Here is a 21,712-nt window from a genome sequence, read left to right as displayed (position 1 = left end):
TTAGGTCAATTTATTTGTGTCCCGTAGTCGGGGAAAGGACAAAAAAGGCCAGAGAGAATACATTAGATCATTGTTTATATATATTGCTATTCCTTTACCCCAAAACAATGGCACAATCTCCCTTCATCATCTTTATCCATAAATGCGATTAATTGTAAAGCAAAATACACCTATGGGACTCTGTTCCTAAGCCCCAACCATACAAGGAGACTCCATTAAAAGTACTTTGAAATGTACGAACTCATGCTCTTTTGCAAGCTTTTTAAACAAGTACTTTTTTATGTGGAGGATAATTATCATACATTTATGGTCAGGTTGAAGTTGTTGCTTTGTCTACCTAAGAAGAAGAAGAACAAGTGCAATTTATAGTGCAGGAGTGCAATTTAAAGAGTAGGTACTATTTTGTTTTAATGCCTTTTATTTTGTAGAAGTGCTAGTGCAAGTCAACATCAGCATATTTGTTTGTTGTGAAGCAACAACTTGCCAAAATTAATTGCAGTACGCATTAGACTCTTATTATTTTATTTTAAGGAAATTAGACTCTTATTATGAATGATCTTCTATCCGTCCACAATGTGCTCACTACTCACGGATTTTATATGAATAATGTGGGGTTACCTCTCTTCCACTCACAACTTGCCATATGGGCGAGTTGTGACACAAGTTGTGCCACTTTATGTGGCACTAGCATAGCTCATTTTATATAGGATCCAACCACGAAATTTTGACCCTGGTTTTCTACATTTGTTTTTAAGTGCTTTGGATTAATTTTTTGTACTTGTCTTTTTCTATGCTAGGATGTGCTATTTATGTCAACTAGCTTGCAATCCCATGCATATACGTGAATACACTTAAAGATATACAATAAGATACATAATATAATTCATATATATATATATATATATAATTTAAATACTATTGATAGTCATTTTTGTATTTTGTTAACTCTTTAAAAAAATTTATAAGGATATTATTAGGTATAAAAAGTAAATTGTCTATGTTTTTTTTAAATTATTGTGAAGCTTTTTTTTTTTTTTTTTTTTTACGGTTCATTTATTTTAGACTTTTTGGTTTTTGTATTTAATAACTCACTTGGATAAATATTTATGATGTGGTCCCACATTTGATTCTAAAATTAAGAAATAAAACTTTTTAAAAATAAATAATTTAGGACACATGGGGCAAAATTTGAACTCTAATTTGGAATTTTAATTTAAGTTTCTCTCAGTTTTACCTATTATTATATATATAAATATAGATGAGAGTGATACAATAATTGATGAAACTCTCTTTCAAAATTCAATCAACCAGAGTTTTATTGTTTGTTTGCATCTTGTTGTTGTGGCAAGAATAAGAATTATAACATGCTTAATAAAGAAATACTATGTCATGAAATACACACACTCTCTCTTTTACATAAGAAGGGAAAACTCTCACAAATACATAGAATTTCGTGTACATTAGAAGTAAACAAATACATCATCAACCATTTGGTAGTCCGGGGAAAAAAATAGAGAAGTTAATCAGTCCGGGTAGTTTATTCATCAAAATCAAGTGACTAGTGTTATGAATCTGAAAAACTATTAGAAGAATGATTTTGCAGCGGGTACTGTAGGTCGTTTTATGTTAAAGGTAGTTTTACATGAGTTAAAATTAATTTTAAACCAGTTCTAAATAGAGGGACACTAAACAAAATATTAGAGTGGATTTGAAATATAAATTGGAGCTCTCTCAGTGAGAGTTACATTGATAACCTCACTTCAACACCTCAAGCTCCAGGACCATGGTGTCGGGTTTGATCTCTCTCTCATACAAACACACACGTAATGCACAAATTCAACTATCTTTAAGCAAAAGGGATTAATTACACTAATGGGTATTTTTTTTTTTCTTCCAGAACTATAACTATCTGTTCTGCTTCTTTTGAATTACCATCAGATTGATTGCTTTCAGAAACTGTCGTAGAGCTATTGGTCTCTTCAATTTTCAAGCTTTGCACACTCACGCCGTCTCCAGTAGTCGAAACATCCACTGTTAAATTATGAGCATGAGCTGAATCAGGTACAGTCACTGTTCCATTCTGCTGGGAAGAATCAGAAGTGTCTGTACCTGTTACTGCTGTGTCATGGCATTCAGTACTTCAGTTGAGTTATTGCCTACATTGGTACTCAGCAGTGATGTGTTATTGATTGCTTCAGGGTGATATTGGCACATGCACAGAAGGGTTTGAATAATTAACGGCACAGAAGGGTTTGTCACTAGTACAAACAAAAGGCAAAATCCACAGAATCTTCAAAAGAACAAACTGAAATCACATACACACAGTATACATGTAATAAAAAAACAAAAGAAAGACTAACAAATGTAAAAGAGAATGCGATGAGTAAGTATGCCAATCCTTATCTGTAAAGAGAGAGATTTGGAGCCTCCACAAATATATCCAAAAAAAAAAAAAAAATCCCTATTTACTATTGAAAACCCCTATACATTTGGGATGAGAATGCCCTTTTTTGTCCTTCTGTAAAGAGAGAGATATTTGGAGCAGCCAATGTCAAATTTGTTTTCAAAAAAAAAAAAAAAAAAAAATTCTAAAAAAATGTCAACATACCAGCTAATACATCTACATCAAAAAAATCTCTGTAACCTCCAGAAGCCTCAACATCACTTCACTTCCTCTCAGAATTTATACATTTTAACTTCAACATTCCTTCTTGTTTCCAACAATTCCACCTTTTCATGATTCTCTAAACTATAAGAAAACAATACCATATCTTGACCTCTCACATAGATGATCCCTACATCTTCGTCATAAAATAAAGGGTCGCCTCTAGAAATTTCTTTTATTGCACACCATTTCTTCAAAATAGATTGGCTGTCCTGCCCCTGGAAACGCCAAAGATGCAATTCAGAATCCAACCATCTGTATAAAAGTAACCTTGACTTTGATTCTAACAAATGCATTCCCATAGGTATTCTGAAAAGCTCAACACATCATCATCAACATATACTCCATTAAGAGTGAACTTCAAAAGGAGTAAAATTTCTGTTGCCAAAAAACCCCATCCATGTTGCAGTCATCCCACTTAAATTCTTTTTCTTTCATCAAATAAGAATTTCTTATATAAACTACCCTCTCTTCCCACTCATGGCATCCTGAGTTGAATAGCACGAATCTGGTAGTTGACTCAACTGCGTTTGTGTGCTGGAACAATAGCAGAAACTGTTTGTGTCCTCTTACTGCAAATTTTGGGATGAAATGGGACCTTCCATTGAAGTTTTTTCAGAGGATCAGTAACCTGAAACTCCTTCTTTTGGTCATATAAATTCTCCCTGAACAGAATACATCCCCAGAGCAGTCAACAAAGGACAAACGTTTAGTATCAGATAATACCTCTGTTGTCACTGGTGATTCTTTACGAATGTTATCAACAAATAATCCCCACCCCTTTGAAGCAGCAGAAAATTTCAATCCAGTAGTTAGCCACAATTGCAAACGATGTCTTCAAGAATAGGATCAGGTACATATTTTGCTTTATTCATTTTAGAACCAAAAAGTATAAAATTAAATAAAATAAAAAATAAAAAAATAAACTAAAATATAAAAAACTATTAATCAAGGTTGATCAATATTAATCCAACTACAAATCAACGAAATTTAAGTCATTAAATCAAAGTATAAAACTTGTATAGCTACTTTGCCCAGCAAAAAAGATAGGCAGATAAGTTCCTTTTTTATTTTTTTCTGAACAGAAAGTTAAAATATAGCATGTCACAGAGAAAACTAAAAAACCAAACGATGATATCATTTTTTTGCCTCTCCATACAAAAGGCTGCAAAGGAGCAACGGCAGCTCTTGCACTTCTCGTGGCAGCTTCTGCTGCTTCAGCCTCCTTAGCCTTAGCTTCAGCCTTCTGCCTTTCCTTTTCCTCTATAAGCTTCCCCAAATCCTCTTCCCTTCCTTCTTTCCTCAACTCCCCTTTTACAAACTCCTGCAACTCCTCAGTTAATTCAACCCCATCATCATCCAACATCGTATCAACCACATTACGCACCTCATCCAACTTCCCAACCTCACTCAACGCCTTCATTATAAACTCATAACTTGCAACATCCATCTTGAGCTTCTTCACCATCAGATCAAAAAACGATTTGGCATCATCCACCTTCCCTACTTTAACCATCAGAATCTTTGTTCTTATGTTTTAAAAAATTAAAAGGGTTGTTTTATTTGCTTGTGTGGTCTTCATCTCAATGATATTATCATTTACCCAAAAAAAAAAAAAAAAAAAAATTGGGTCTCAATATCTCATATTTTGTAATGGTATTTTAAATTTTAATAATACATTTTTTTAAATTGAATAAATATTTCAAATTTACAATATTTAATTTGAATCATGAAATTAACTCATTTCAAATAAAGAATATTCATGATGAACAAACTCACTTAATGCTAAATTTAAGCTTTGATTCATTTATAAGTTGTAAATAACATAAGTATGTTCAATTAAAAATTTCACATGGCAAGTAATTCTTGTAAGTGAAATTGTTATTGCGTATATATTTTTGTCTCAATATCTCATATTTTGTATTGGTATTTTAAATTTTTATACTATTTTGTCTTTTTACATTTTCCTCTATTTTAAGTTGTACGAGAATAACTAATAGCAAAGCCATTTTTGTGGGTTTCAGTTAGTTCATCTGGTAAAGTTTTTTATTGTTGAATAAGAGATTTGGAGTTCAATTCCTGCTTATACAAAAAACCGATTAGTATCTTGGTCTGATGATAATGATAATAAGCTATCATCAAGAGCGGATGCCTTAGGTTGAAAATATCTCAAAAAAAAATTACAAACATTAAATCATTTAATTATAATGCTACAGTTACAAACATTATGTTGAGGAAACTTTAAAAAGTTTTAGTCTAGTAAAACCTTTGATATCTGGAAATAACTAACGAAAATAATGAATTAGTATATTATTTATATATTGTCTTCTAAATTTAGTTTTTTGTCCCTCATTTTTGTACTTCTTTTAAAGATTTTAATTAAAAATATTTAGTGAAGTAATTGACTTTTCCTTTTTCTTTTTTTATTCCTCAAAGCATTCACAATGAAAGAGTTAAAAAATTTAGCTTTTAGTACCTTAATATACAATACACCCAAAATCAAAGATTCTATTTTAGAATACAATAGATTAAAATAATATAAAAAAAAAATACAATCACTACACTAACAATCAAAAATTAGGGACCATTAACAAGTCCATGAACTCACGAATTTGAACTCCCTTCACCAACCTGAGGACATAAGTTAAAGGCCAAATTTATGTAGCATATGCACAACCCTAAAAGACATGACCCGTAGACTCACACCCACTCCCACATGGCTTACATATGGCACTCTCAACAAACCCCAACGTTGGAGGTTAGCTAGTGTAGGGAGAGAATTCTTGTAGGCTCTCCAAGCAAACTATTCCACCTTGCTAGGAATATTTAATCCCCAAAGTCTTTTCCAAAACTTCTTAGTATCACTATCATTAGAGCAGCTGCCACTGTCACTTTGATCCCGAAACTTTATAGCGATCTTGTAAGCACTTCTAATCGAGAACTTCCCAATTGGAGCTGTTGTCAATATCAGAGTATCATTCGGAAGAGCAATACTGATTGGTAGTCCCAAAATAATGTTTGCTTTATGAGGGAAAAAAACTTGCCTCACCAATTTTGTCTTCCAACTCTTAGCCTCAATGTCAATCAATTCATTTACCAATGCTTGACACTGCAAGATATTTAGTGCCAATGGTGACATAACTTTGAAAGTTGATGTTGTGGGGAGCTATTTATCATTCCATATCCTATTTTTCTGTCCATTTCCAACTCTCCCGTCATATAAATTCACAAGTCATTGGGTTTAATCCTTTAAGTAATAGATGAACGATAATGAAATTCTTTGGAGTGTTTTAAATCTATATATAGTTCGAATTTGACATTTTCTTTGTTCACTATCTACTTATCTCCTAAGAAAAAGAAAACCACTAGTCATGATGGGATTGAGTTCAAACTAATTAGCTTTCTTCTCAAAAAACAAAAAAACAAAAAAACAAAACTAATTAGTGTTTGTAGCTCTCTTTTTATCATTAAATATATTCAATATTTCTATAGGTTTGGCTTACTTTCAGTACTATTTTAATTGAGCATTTCCTATTATTTTAAATATACAATAATAAGTGGTAGTGAGTTTTAATCCTCACATTTCATTTAGTTGTGGGTGATGTGACAGTTTCTCATTAAAACAAAAGAAGATTCCAATTAAAAAAGTACTTGAGGCAAACAAAACCCTTATTCTATTACTCAAAGAGAATATTATTTATTAATGATTCTTGATGGTGTCACGAAAAACACCAAGTCCTGAACTCGTCCATATGGCTTGTCCAAAAAAAGACAAGCTAGGGCGAACCAGGCAAACAAGGTCATCCCAAGCTTCCATGTTGACCTCGTCCGTCTTCAGACGGACGAGATCCCATGGAAGCTTATCCGTCCTTAGAATCATTTGGACAAGGACGACCTGTCCTTGATAATCTCGTCCATCCTTGACGAAGGATGGACGAGCTCAATTGATTAAACTCTAAATGTCAAATTCTCCATGGAACGCAAGTCCAACTGAGGTAACTTCCATGGCGGTTATGGAAGTTACCTCCAAATTCTCCGGACTCCTCGACATTAGGAACAGTTATTAAACAGATAACCATTCCACACATGCTATATAAGGATTCTTCGATAAGAAGGTAAGGCATTTAGACATTTTTATTTAAGAAAATACTCCTTTCTTACAGAGAATTCCAGGTTCACTAACTTCACCATCGGAGGACTTTTGGCCGGTCCCCACCGGTCTCCTCTGATTCAGTGTTCTTGTTTACATGATACAGCCCAAAGATCAACAGCGTTCGAGACTTATCAACCTACTGATATCCAAGGAACTATCAGTTGGCACTATTTGTGGGAAGGGATTGTTTTACAATTTACTTCTCCGTGACAAAAGGTTGATGGTTCGGACTAGATCGAGGGCTACTAGCCCAGGCCACTAGGGAAGCAGCAACCCTCATCACGATCACCAATCTGAACTGGTCATGCAGACATCATCTGTCCAACATGCACAATCTATGGCGACTGGTATGGCAGAGTTGACTCGCCAAAACCAAGAGTTAAGAATGGAGATTAATATGAGGAGGCAGACGCGTGAAGAACGTGAAGAAGGAGGACAAACACAGAGTCATGGTGATAGAGAGAATACTGAAATTGGAAGTCAGTTCAGAGGCACCACTTCACGAGCGGTACCACACTTGAAAGAAGAAATGGACCAAATGAAGAAAGTCATGGAGGAAATGAAAGAGAATATAAGGAGGACGAATCCGATAGAAGATTTGGTTCACAGAACTGATTCCCCCTTCACAGCTTCCATCAACGGTCACCCTCTACCATCAAAGTTCAAGTTGCCTTCTCTGGATTCGTATAATGGAACACGTGACCCGTTTGATCACATCGCCACCTTTAAGACCACCATGCATTTTCAAGGGGTGCCTAACGAAATAATGTGTAGAGCCTTCCCTACCACCCTCAAGGGCCCAGCACGAGTTTGGTTCAGCAAAATATCCCCGAATTCGGTAAGTTCTTTTAAAGAGTTGAGCAATTTGTTCATTAACAATTTCATTGGGGGACAAAAGCACAAGCGTTCCTCATCCAGCTTGTTGACCATAGAGCAGGGGGAGAACGAGAGCTTGCAGTCATTCATCACCCGTTTCAATAGAGAAGCCCTGAGTGTGGACGAAGCAGATGATAAGCTCCTGTTGGCAGCCTTCCATAATAGGATGAATTCAGATTTGTTTATAAATAAACTCTATGAAAAAGAGCCCCAGTCCATGGCCGAACTTGTCCATTCAGCTCAAAATTTTATGAATGCAGAAGACGCGATCATTGCTAAGAAGAGGAAGAGGTCTGAGAGAGTAGACGCAAACCCCAGTCGCCATCCCGAATAAGGCCCTCGTCCAAAGAAAGGACGGACGGAAGAAAGGAAAGATCGAGATAGTAAGAAGTCAGGCTCTTCAACACGGAACCAGCAATATACCCCTTTGAACATCCCACTTAAGCAGGTCCTTATACGGATCAAGGATGATCCTTCCTTAAAGTGGCCAGAGAAAATGAAGGGAGATCCCAATAAGCGCAATAGGAACCAATATCGTCGCTTCCATAGGGATCATGGTCATGATACAGACAAGTGTTTCGATTTAAAGCAACAAATTGAAAATCTCATAAGGCAAGGGAAGTTGAGGAATTTCCTTGGACGAGACCATAGGGACGAGAAACAGAAAGAGAAGATGGAAGAATCATCATGACCACCGCTCGGAGAAATAAGAGTCATTATAGGGGGAAGTTCAACAGGCCAGTCGTCCAAGTCCAAGAAAACATACTTGAAGGTAGTGCAGAGCGTCCAACTTTCTGGGCAGTCACCGAGAGCAAGGTCCACGGACGAACAAGAAATCACCTTCATGGACGAAGACGCTGAGAGAATTCATCACTCCCATGATGATGCTCTTGTCATCACCTTATTAATTGCTGACTACACAACTAGAAAAATGCTTATGGACAACGGAAGCTCGACAGACATTTTATATTATCTAGCTTTTCAGCAGATGAGGTTAGGACGAGACCAGCTCCGTCTAGTAAACTCCCCCCTAGTAGGTTTTGGTGGAATAAAGGTGCAACCCGTGGGTACTATTTCCTTATCAGTGGTAGTGAGGGCATACCCACGACAAATCACCAAGGATGTGAACTTCCTTGTAGTAGATTGTCCATCCTCCTACAACTCCATAATTGGAAGACCAACTTTGAATAGTTGGAAGGCTGTTACCTTTACTTACCACCTATCAGTCAAGTTTCCAACAGGACACTGAGTAGGGCAGGTACAAGGGGACCAACTAGCAACAAGAGAATGTTACCTGGCCATGTTGGCCATGGATAAACAAGTTCAAGCCATGAATATTGAAGAAAAGAGAGTTGTAGCAGAGCCTACCGAAGCATTGGAAGATATTTCCTTGGATGATAATAACCCTGAAAGGTGTACCAGGGTTAGAGCAAATCTAGAAGAGAAGATTAAGAAGGACCTTGTCCAATTTTTGAAGAAAAATATTGATGTGTTTGCGTGAAGTCATGAGGACATGCCGGGTATAGACCCTAGTGTCATTACCCACCGTCTGAATGTATGTTCTTCCTCCAAGCCAGTACGGCAAAAGAAGATGGTGTTTACCCCTGAGAAAGATGATGCTATCAAAAACGAGGTTCAAAAGTTGATGGTGGCGAAGTTTATTCGAGAAGTGTACTACCCGGATTAGTTGGCCAATGTAGTAATGGTCAAAAAGGCAAACGACAAATGGAGAATGTGTGTCGCTGCCACGCATTGACCAGTTGGTAGACTCAACTGCGGGTCACAAGTTGCTTAGCTTCATGGATGTTTTTTCTGGATACAATCAAATAAAGATGGACGAGGTAGACCAAGAGAAAACATCATTTGTCACCAGTCAAGGCTTATTCTGTTATAAGGTGATGCCATTTGGCCTAAAGAACGCAGGGGCGACATATCAGAGATTGGTCAACCACATGTTTCGCCCGCAGATTAGGTGGAATGTGGAAGTCTATGTAAATGACATGCTGGTGAAGAGTCAGGACGAGGGAAGGCATCTAGACGCCTACAGGAGACATTTGACACACTGAGACAGCATCACATGAAACTGAATCCTAGCAAATGTGCTTTTGGAGTATCATCAGGGAAATTCCTTAGCTTTATGGTCTCCCACAGAGGAATTGAAGCAAATCCTGATAAAATTCAAGCAATACTAGACATGAAGCCTCCGCAAAATAACAAAGAAATCCAATCCCTTACTAGACAAGTTGCTGCACTCAACAGATTTGTCTCTAAAGCCATTGACAAATGTTTGCCGTTTTTTAAGGTTCTTAGAAAAGCATTTGAATGGACTGATGAATGTCAGAGAGCTTTCGAAGATCTAAAAGCATACCTTACCATGGCTCCATTGCTGAGTCCGTCAGTGGTGGGAGAGGAGTTATATTTATACTTAACAGTAACCCCGTATGCCGTGAGCTCAGCATTGATAAGAGAAGAAGATAAAGTGCAAAGACCTGCGTACTATACGAGTAAGGCATTAAGGGGAGCGGAAGGACGGTATCCACAAATGGAGAAATTAGCCTTCGCATTGATCACCGCTTCCAGGAAGCTGAGGCATTATTTCCAGGCACATGTCATTAATGTCATGACAGATCATCCGCTCAAGAAGGCAATGAATAGACTGGAAGCTGCAGGATGATTGATCTAGTGGGCTGTAGAGCTCAATGAGTTTGACATTAGATATCAACCAAGGCATGCCATAAAAGCTCAAGCACTAGCAGATTTCATTGCGGAGTTTACCCCAAGTCATGATGAGACAGAAGATAGTAAGAGATAGGTCGTCCATGTGGATGGTTCGTCTACATAGCATGCAGGTGGAATTGGTGTGGTCCTACAATCCCCAGAAGGAGACAAACTGAAACATAAGATTCGTCTACAGTACCAAGTAACTAACAATGAAGTCGAGTATGAAGCCCTTCTCAAAGGGCTAGAATTGGCTAAGTCTGTGGAAGCCAAGTCTATACTCTTCCTGAGGGATTCTCAGTTGACCATGGGGCAAGTAAATGGGATGTATGAAGCAAAGGAAGAATGGATGAGGAAATACCTTAGTAGGGTGATGCGCCTTATGAAAAGATTTGAAAAGGCCGACTTCATTCAAATCCCAAGGGAGGAGAACGTGGAAGCTGATACCATAGCAAAAGAAGCCTCAGCAAATGAATCAATGGATGAATCTGATGAAGTTCAGTATATGCCAAGTATAGATATCTCGGTAGTACAACAGGTGGATAGCAGAGGAAATTGGATGATCTCGATTATATCATACTTGAAAGACAGATGACTACCAGAAGAGAAGGACGAAGCCAGGAAGTTGAGGGTGAGATCGGCTAGGTACGTTCTTATGGACGAAGTCCTATACAAGAGAGGCCTTTCTCAACCTTATCTTAGGTGCTTGGCTCCGGACGAAGTAAACTATGTACTGAGAGAAGTTCATGAAGGAGCATGTGGCAATCACTCAAGAGCCAGGTCACTTGTCCACAAGGTCATCCGTGCAGGGTATTACTGGCCAAATATGCAAACTGATGCTAAAGCATACGTCAAGGTCTGCGACCAGTGCCAACGGTTTAGTAACGTACCCAGACAACCATCAGAATACCTTACCCCGATGGCGGCACCGTGGCCCTTTGCACAATGGGGACTAGACATTTTGGGTCATTTCCCTCTAGGTACAAGGCAGATGAATTTTCTAGTCGTGGGCATCGATTATTTTACCAAATGGGTGGAAGTTGAATTGTCAGCAAATATCACATAACAGAATGTAAAAAATTTCGTGTGGAAGAACATTGTGTGCAGATTTGGAGTGCCAAAGATATTAGTGTCTGATAACGAACGACAATTTGACAATGCACTTTTCAGGGACTTTGCTTACACTTTGGAATTCAAAACCATTATTCCTCGCCTGCACACCCCCAAGCTAACGGCCAAGCTGAAGTTGCAAACCAATCCTTGTTGAAAATCATCAAGACTCGGCTTGAGGGGGCAAAGGGAGTATGGCCAGATGAGTTACCAGGAGTTTTATAGGCATACAGGACCACAATGAGAACCCCTACGAGGGAAACTCCTTTCAAGCTAGCCTATGGAAGCGACGCAGTCATACCTGCAAAAGTACATATGGCCAATCATAAGGTGATGATGTATCAAGACAAGGATAATGAGGAGCAACTCCGTTTGAACCTCGATCTGATAGATGAGGTAAGGGCAGACGCAGAACACAAGGCAGCAAAGTATAAGAACCTCATGACTAGGCAGTATGATGCGATGGTGAAGCCAAGGCGTTTCAACATAGGAGATCTCGTCCTGAGAAAGGTCTCTTTGTCAACCAAAAACCCAGCACATAAGAAGTTAGGCCCAAATTGGGAAGGACCCTATAGAGTTATCAACTGTAAAAGGCAAGGATCCTACTACTTGGAGGCCCTGGACAGGAGAAAATTGGAACATCCTTGGAATGTGGAGCACCTGAGGAGGTACTATCAGTAAAAGTGAACCTATGGACGAGCTTGGACCTTGTCCATCTACTTACGTTCTACTAATATTGATGCTGTTTATGTTTGATACTATTTATTTTTGATGATGTTTGTGTTTGAAACTACTACCTTATTATTTATTATGTTGTGTGTTGATTATGGACGAAGTTATGAAGTTTGTACTTATTAAATAAAAAGGCATTAGTATGCATGTGCCTTATCTGTAAACGATATTTATGTTATGTACAAAATGTTGTGTGAATTTTACATCTCCATGCTATTTTCACCCAAGCCAACCCACAAGGGGACTGAAAGATTCAAAACGAATAAATTCTCTGGACGCAGAGATGTAACGTCTAAATTTTCCTGAGTAAAACAAGGAAAAACCTAGGCACACTCGTCCAACTCATGGACGAGGAAAAGCCTCAACATTTTCATCCAATTTAAAGACGAAAATCAAAAGCCAACTGAAACAATCCAACCTCTAGACAAGTGAAAAGTTAGGCAAAATAAACTAGGTAAGTATGTAGAATCAGCTTGTAAGTCTTGAGATGAATAAAGCTGAATAAAAAAATACTACCTGCAAAAACGAGTTAGACTAACATAATATGAAGAATATATGTATTCTCACCATGGACAAGCCAAAGCTGGAGTTGATATAAATAACAAGCATAACAGCATTCGTCCATACAGAGAAAGTAAACCTTCATTCATTTAAAGGTTGGACGTCCTACGTCCAAAAACCCTTGTTAAGTCCAAAAACTAAAATGATTGTTTAAAAACCCCGTCCTAAAATCATGGATGAGGCAAATGTACTTGATTACATAAAAAGTCCCAAAACAAAGGACAAGGCAAAAAATCAAATATAAATATATATATATATATATATATATATATACACAAAGGTTGTTTGAGTAAAAGTCTCGTCCTTAAGAAGAAGGGGCATTGGCATTAGGGTCGTCCTGGGCTGGCTAAGTATTGGCATCGTCTTCCACATTGACATCCTCGGAGCTAGTTTGAAGAAAAGAGCTAGCAGCAGCAGCAAGGTTAAGCTTGATAGAGCTAAAGTCAACTTTTGGGAAGTTTTCCATAGCATCCGCCCTGAAGTCCTCAAAACCCGCTGCGTAATTCTCATCCACAAGATCAGTGTATTGCTTGGACGCCTTAAATTCGACCACTGCATCTTCCTTAGCTTTGGACAAAAGGACACTCAGCTCGTCGTTCTTCTTCTGTAAATGATCAAGACGAGTGCCTTTCTCCGCTGCATCAGTCTTCAACTCCGCAATCAATTTCTAGAGCTCCGTTGTTTTCTCCTTAGCCTGAGCAACCACCCCAGCCCATTTCTTGGATTCCTCCTTCACCTCCTGAATCCTCGTCTCTAGCAGGACTCTCGTCTTATCCAATCCTGTAGCCTACCTACACGCTACTATGAATTTTGACATAGCCTAAGATGAGGAAAACGAGATGAAGGTTAGATGAAAATATATATAGTGACAAAGACAAGGAAGAATGAAAAATTACTTACCTTGAAAAGATCGTGAACACCGGAATGTTCAAAATCCTTCAAGGACATGTCATAGCAAGCATTTATATCCTCGTCTAAAACAGCCTTCTGAAAACGCTCCCAAGCCAGGTCTTCATTTTCAATAATATTTGAAGGGACCTGTTGAAAAGGCTAGGGCGTGGCAGGCACAATCGCCTTGGACGAAGGTGTCTTGGACGGAGTAGTTTCAATTGGAGTGGACGAGTCCACATCATAAATCTTGACAGGCTGAGACGAGGGAATGTTGGGCTTCACTACTTAGGACGACCCATGTTTGGCCTTTTTTGCCTCGACGGTTGGGAAGGTTCCCTAAGTCAAGACTTTTGGACAGGGATCTCTTCTTGTCCCCAGCTAATGGACAAACTTGTGGCTGGACTCAGTACGATCCTCTTCATTTACAACCTCTTTTCCCTTGTTTTCTTTCATGGTTGACACTCCTACAGGTGAAGAAAAATGATAATAAGCGAAAAATAATCTGATCAGAAAATAAGTGTTCAAGACGATATTAGGTAGAAACTTACTTCTTCTAACCATGACTTCGTGAGCAATGGTCTCGTCCGAGGGTTCAGGGCCAAGTCCCCACTTGGCAAGACGGCGTAGGGTGACTAAGTAACGAAAATCCCTATTGGCGAAAAGATAAGCTCTGTGGACGCGATCATGATGAAATTTACTCAAAGACGAACGCTTAACACCTATTAAACAAATAGCAAACAAAAATTAGAAGCAAATAAAGCATGAGTTGAAGGAAAGAAATATGAAAAAGGGGAGGGACGTACATTCAGGACGCAAGTTCCCTAAATCCCCAGAGTAAGGAGCAAAAGGGTCCCTGCCAATGTCCACAGGATTCCCTGACCAAAAACCAGAGACAAAGATAAACTCTGTCTTCCAATTTCTGTCAGACGAGGCCAGAGACTTGATTAGTCTACAATCCTTACCCTTGGCTGTGAACTGGTAAAAGCCAAGGGATTGACTTATCTTTGAAGGTTTGTAGCAAAAATGGAACTCGTCCACAATAAGGGGACGGTCCCTCCCAAATACTTCATTCCATAAAACTTGCATAGAGATAATTAATCTCCATGCATTGGGGTTAAACTGATATATACCTATACCTAACCAAACCAACAACTCTCTAGCAAATGCATTCAAGGGTAACCTAAAACCCCCCAAAAAATAAGCCTCATAGACGCCTACCCCAAAATGAGGATTACAACATCACTCTCCATGAACGGGCAACCTATGGTTAAGCTCGTCCGGGATCTGGTACCATGCCCTAAGATTGTTTAACCTTTGTTCGTTCGTCTTAGAATGAACACCTATAGCACAACTGTAAACTGTCTCCTCCTCGTCCAAAGGACTAGATGGAGGTACATTGGACGAGGTGCCAGCCTTGGAACCAGAGGCTTTCCTAATTTTCTCTTGGATAACTTCTAAAGGAAGCCCAGGCACACCAGAGGTATACCCCTCATCCGTAGAGCTCTCCCCACTACTTTTACTACTATTACTAGAACTACCATTGCTGCTGGTATCATAATATTCGTCTATAGCTTTTTCTGTGCTATCGCTAGACGAGGAAATAATAGTTTGAGACATTTTGGAAACTAAATACCTAAAGACAAGAAAGAAGAGAGTACCTAGTTCTAGACAAGAGAGGACTATGGACGCAGAGGAACTTCTAAACGAGGGCTCTAGACGAAGAAAGATTTCAGAAATGTAAAGGGTAGGGGAGGAATTCCACTATTTATAGACATCTGACCTGGGTATTCGATATGGCACGACCAACCAGGATGCGACACGTGGCCTACTCCTTGAAAAAATAAATCGACGAGACTGGACATCAGTAAAGTTATGACACATGGCATGAACAGTTTTAGACATTGAATGCACAAATCCTTTAGACGATCCATACGGACAAGAGGGCAACTAATGGTGTCACGAAAAACACCAAGTCCTAAACTCGTCCATATGGCTCGTCCAAAAAAAGACAAGCTAGGGCGAACCAGGCAAACAAGGTCATCCCAAGCGTCCATGTTGACCTCGTCCGTCTTCAGACGGACGAGATCCCATGGAAGCTTATCCGTCCTTAGAATCATTTGGACAAGGATGACCCGTCCTTGACGAAGGATGGACGAGCTCATTTGATTAAACTCTAAATGTCAAATTCTCCATGGAACGCAAGTCCAACTGAGGTAACTTCCATGGCGGTTATGGAAGTTACCTCCAAATTCTCCGAACTCCTCGACATTAGGAACGGTTATTAAACAGATAACCGTTCCACACATGCTATATAAGGATTCTTCAATAAGAAGGTAAGGCATTCACACATTTTTATTTAAGAAAATACTCCCTTCTTACAGAGAATTCCAAGTTCACTAACTTCACCATCGGAGGACTTTTGGCCGGTCCCCACCAGTCTCCTCTGATTCAGTGTTCTTGTTTACAGAATACAACCCAAAGATCAACAGCGTTCGAGACTTATCAACCTACTGATATCCAAGGAACTATCAATTCTAATATCCATTATTAATTAAAACCTATTTAAATTCCATTCCATATTTAAATCATCTATTAATTAAAATCTTAGTAAATCATATACAATTATAATAAATGCTTAATAATATAATATATAACTCCATATACAATCACAACCATAAATGTCTCCTTTTTTTGGCCTAGAAACAGTGGTTGTATCAAGTGGTTATCTTTTCTCTGCCACAAATCCTTATATTCTCAATAATTAAAATCATTCACTTTAGATAAAACTCTATTATATAAATTTCAAGAAATTTAAAATTCTACTCCTACTAGAATTCTATTACCAAAAATTTTTAATTTTATTTTCATTATTTTGATCTTCTTATCATAATTTTGTATTCTAATATTAAAATTTTAATCAAATTTGTGTCCGGTGTATTGATTTTATAAATACAACAACAACAAACAAAGTCTTTGTCCCAAAATATTGAGATCAACTACGAATCCTCAACAAATTAGTTAGGATCGATCATGTATTTTATTTTCTTGCATTCTATTTCTACCCTTATCTAATTAAGGTCATAGTCTATACTAGTTCCTTAATAGTCCCTTTTTCATTACTTCTATTGATGTGATTTTTTGTTTTTCCTCTACAATTTTTTTGGTTCTCTCAATCATTGCTTTTATAAATATTTTTACCATTTTCTGTAAACATTTTTTTTTAAGAAACCGCTTTTATTCTTTTTATTTTTTTATGAGTGGATAATAATCTATTTAGATATTCCATTTAGTGGGTTCTAATTAGCTCAATTGATAAAATCTCTTATTATTGAATAAGAAATTTGGGGTTCAATTTCCGTCTACACCAAAAACCTATTAATGTTTTTATCATCAGAAGCGGATGTCATTGGTTAAAACTCTCAAAAAAAAATATATATTCCATTTAAACTCTATCAAAAGTAAAATAAATTGTTCTGTCAATAAAAATTTGTAAGCAGTGATCTAAAGTATTCCCTCTAGCTTAGTGGGTGAAACAAAAGAAAAATTATTGAATACTTTGAGAATACCATGAAGGAGTACCAAGAATGTGTATTTCCCCTCTCACATAAATTATAGGTCTCACCATGAATTTAATTAGTGAGACCCATAATTATGTGAGAGAGAGAAATATGCATATATGGTTGTAGTTGCACGATTTTCCTGGCCCAACTTATGTTGATTAGGCCCTGGCCCAAAGCGCAACCCACAATAATTATTTGTAGAGGATGGGTCAAAGAACTTGGCCTCAGTGAACTTGTTCGGTCTAATGCATGGACAGTATGGTTTGCCAAAAGAAAATAGAAAGCACCAGAATTGATCTTTCTCAAGTATGATTTTATTTCTTTTTTTGTTCCTGATACAGTTCTCTCGTCCCCTTCTTTGTGGGACTCCACTACATTATATATTCTTCTTCTTTTCATCTTAGCCTTACACCTGTTAATCATCCAAGCATCCACTTGAGCACCTGTCCCATCAGACGCCCTCATCAGACCCTTTGTGAGTTGCAGAGGCCAAGGCGGTACTGTTCAGGAGTCTTTTCCTCATTAATGCGGCCAAGAGGATGGTTGGGGCGCAATTAATGTGGTGGTAGCCTTCCGTGAGATATTTTGGATTTAATTCATTTTATATGTTGGGAAGACGAGCTGAAATGGCTGGGGCAAGTTCCTCGTCTGGGCTTCGTGATGTCCGAGGAGGAGTTACTCCTCGGACAGGTTTCCTTGGCGCTATTGGGGTTGAATAGCGCTTCATATGAGGCTTTTCTTTGGACAGGACGCTCCTCGGACGGGCCTGAGTTTGGAATAGCCCATCATTTTTGGGCCGGGCCCCACAATAGCCCCTCAAAACTCCGGTTTTTACCTCCCTCCGAGGGGAAAAGCGGGGTTTTGATGTTTGTGAGTGGAGGGAAATAAGGAGATCGTGGGGCGCGCGTGCGGACCGTTACTTTTGACGCACTACAATTTACGAGGCGTGGCCATTAACTTCTGGAGGCGTTATGTTCCCTTCATCCAACGGCTTGGCGTGGATCGAACGGCCATCGTTTTTTCCCGTATTTTTAGGCAGGGATGATCTTTTCTCTCTCCTCCTGGCTATATAAGACGTCAGAGGGGTTCAGTTCCTTCTTTCATCTGCATTTCACAAACCTCAAAAGACTCCAGAGAACTCCATCGAATCCCAGAGATATACGAACACTTGCGTCCGTTACGCCGCCGTAGCCGTTTTTGTGAAGCGTTTCGTCCAAGAGAGATTTCCAGGCGTCCCCTTGAGCGTTTTGTGAAGGTACCAGTACATTTCGCTTTTCTCTCCGTTTCAATTCCCTCCTCGGACTTTACTTTTCTTCGTGGTCTCTACTTTCATTTCCCCCTTTCAGTTCAGATGGGTAGATTCGAAAAATTAGTTAAAACTCCAGCCGCTATGGAGGCCTTTAGGGCTAAATATCACATTCCCCCTGGGGTTAGGCTGCGGTACTGTCCTCTGGAAGGAGTATTGACAGATAGAGTTGTGGGAGAAGTCGTTATCCCCATGATTGCTTTCATAGAGGGAGGGATGACACTTCCCATGCGTAGGATCACAAGGGAATACCTGTTCAACCATAGGTTGACGCCGTATCAGTGTGCCCTGAATATGTTCAAGATACTAGGCTGTGTAGATGTCCTAAATGAGCGGATGAATCTAGGCCTTACTTGGCACGATGTGGCTTATCTGTACGAATGTCACCGCCTCGGGGATGATGGGTATTATCTTAAATCCCGGAACGAGGACGTTAGGTTGATCTCTTGTCTTCCAGTTTCCAATAAGACCGTGAAGAATGACTTCCTCATTGCTTCTGGGGAGTGGTTCGACGGTATTCATTGTCCAACTCGGGCAGGAAACCCAGGTGCGGCGCTTTTAGGATTGATCCTTTTTGGGAAAAGGATTTAGTGTTGAGGGGTTATTTTTCTTGCTTTCTTTGTAATTGGAAAATTTCATGGTCTGACCTCACTTTTCTTGGTTTGTTTGCAGACAAAAGTCACGTTGCTCCTCGGATAAGCCTTGTGAATGTGCCAGCGCTGAACTATCTTCTCAGGTCGGAGATTTACGTCGCCCAGGACGGACAGTTGCGTGCGGCCCATCTGGTTCTGGGTTACCAACCTCTAAGCAGCGCTTTTCAGGCAATCGGTCACGCTATAAGGGCTGGCAGTCCGAGACTGGCTAGAATTGACGTGTCCCAGGACGGATTCCTAGCTGACCACAATTTACCACCAGTTGTGTTGCCAGGTGTCAGAAATCCCTACTTAGCAGAGCAGCTACCTCCGGTGAACGAGCCTGGCGCTGCTGCTTTAGTTGAAGAAGAGGCTGAATCATCTCGTCTTTCCCTTGAGGAAGAGATAGATAAGTTTTATTTCGATGAGGAAATTCAGCAAAACCCCTTGGTGGAGCTTTCTAATCCCGAAGCAGAGCAGGACCAACATTCCGCAGTTGGTATTCCCTCAATCGTTATCTGCTCGGACGATACTTCAGACGAAGAGGTAGAGCCCATGGCAGGAAAGGGAAAGACTTTAAAGGAGCTGATGTCCTCCTGAGGGAAAGGTCAGTCATCAAAGGTTCAGTCATCGAAGGGACCAAGTCCTTCAAAGGTTAAAACCCTTCCCCCTGTGGTCCCCCAGGGCGTCTCAGACCCTGGTCTCAAGGTTAATCCGGACCTGAAGAAGAAGAGGCCGGTTGACACTACTGAGGAAGGTGAGGTGATTGCCCAGCCGACCAAGCAGCAAAAGACCACGCGGGCGCCAAGGAGTAGAAGGGGTAACTCCTCGGAGAGCCGGGACGAGGAGAATGTTGCTGAAGTGCGTGCCTCTCCTCGTACATGGAACCCCAAGCTGGAGCTGGATGGGGTTGCCATCTCCTACAATGCTTCGGTCCGAGAGTATAATCGAGGCCGGGCAGGGTATGTGGCGGATGCCTTAGAGCAGCCCTTACTCCTTCCTCGGGACATGGAGGCCTATAGGCGATTCTCTCAGCCCGAGCTCTTCCTATCCCTAAAAAGGGATCTCGCGTTGGTAAGTAATCCTTTTACTGTTTTATCAATTTATTTACCCCCGTTAGATTTCTTTTTCAAAGCAACCTTGTTTCGTTCGCAGATTACTCAGCAGGTGTTCGTGGCTGATGAGTTCTGCCGCGATAGCCGTAGTCGGGTTGAGGCTGAGACCCAGGCTCGGGCGGAGATGGAGAAAGCCTTGGGATCCCTCAAGCACGAGCACCTCAAACTCACGGACGATTTCAAGGTGTCGGAGAACCGGCGCAAAAGTGCAGAGGCTGGTTTAAAGAGTGCTGAGGCCCAGGCGGAGGACCAGCGCAAAGATCTGTACACGACGCAGCTTAACCTTGTCACCGAGAGGCAAGCAGTGCAGGATCTCAAGCTTGCCCTGCAGAAAGTAGAGGATGAGCTGAGGCGGGTAAAGGAGGAGGCCCAGCTGATCCGAGAGGCTACAGAGGCCGAGAAGAATGCTGCTCGCCAGCTCGGGGCTGAAGAGACGGAGGTCAGGTTGTCTGAGGAGATTCCCGAGGTATGCAGGGAGTACTGCGGCATTTCATGGGCGCATGCTCTCGACGCTGCAGGAGTTCCTGCGGATTCGGAACTAAGACTGCCCGAGAGCATCTTCTATCCTCGGGAGATCCGTGCGAATCCTGAAGACGCTCAAGTGGCTTTAGAGCAGGAACTGGCGGTGCCTGATGCCGTCCTTGTGCCTGATATGGCGGAGGATCCCGCCGCAGACTCTACCATCGAGGTTCCTCCTTCTCAGCCCGAGCAGAAAGAAGATCCTCCTGCTCAAGCCTAGCCTTTTAGGCTTTCAATCCCTGTAAATAGTTTTTATTTTTTATTTTATTTTATTTTATATATATTTTTTTTAAATGAGAGTTATCCTACTTTTCCCTTTTTTGTAAGGACCTCTCTTTCTAATGTACTCGGAATATTAATATAAAATGTTCGTTTTGCTTACTACGAATGTGCGTTAGTATTGCTCTCTTTTTTTTTTTTTTTTTTCAAACATTTGCAACAATGTAGACACAGGTTATTAGTCAAAACAAAAATGGGTTTTTGGCGGTGCGCATTTGATGATTGCGATGGTACTAAACTGCGCACACGCATTAAAAATGATTTCCTTTAAGTAATAATCTCCCAATCTATCATAAGTAATAATTTCCCCAAAAGTCTGTGGTCCGAGGAGTCAGGCAGGATTTAGGTTCTGCTTAAAACTATGAATTGTCATGAGTAATAATTTCCCCAAAGTCTGTGGTCCGAGGAGCCATGCAGGACTTAGGTTCTGTTTAAAACTATGAACTGTCATGAGTAATAATTTCCCCAAAAGTCTGTGGTCCGAGGAGCCATGCAGGACTTAGGTTCTGTTTAAAACTTATAAATAGTTGGCTTAAGTATTAATTTCCCCTGAGTCTGTGGTCCGAGGAGCCATGCAGGACTTAGGTTCTGTTTA

The 21,712-nt window shown here is 39.8% G+C and overlaps 1 protein-coding gene across 1 annotated transcript; it reads left to right on the top strand.

Annotated features, from left to right (window-relative positions):
• Positions 1 to 19,739: 19,739 nt before the first annotated feature.
• LOC126694237 (uncharacterized) lies at positions 19,740 to 21,222 on the top strand. Its single transcript, XM_050390326.1, has 2 exons — positions 19,740 to 20,278; positions 20,360 to 21,222. Exons 1-2 carry the CDS (start codon positions 20,213 to 20,215, stop codon positions 21,056 to 21,058), a joined length of 765 nt encoding a protein of 254 aa, XP_050246283.1. The 5' UTR covers positions 19,740 to 20,212; the 3' UTR covers positions 21,059 to 21,222.
• Positions 21,223 to 21,712: the final 490 nt, after the last annotated feature.

Source organism: Quercus robur, chromosome 8 (assembly GCF_932294415.1).
Source record: "Quercus robur chromosome 8, dhQueRobu3.1, whole genome shotgun sequence".
Classification (NCBI taxonomy): domain Eukaryota; kingdom Viridiplantae; phylum Streptophyta; class Magnoliopsida; order Fagales; family Fagaceae; genus Quercus; species Quercus robur.
The sequence above is the reverse complement of the archived record's forward strand: the minus strand, read 5'-3'. Positions and strand labels throughout refer to the sequence as shown.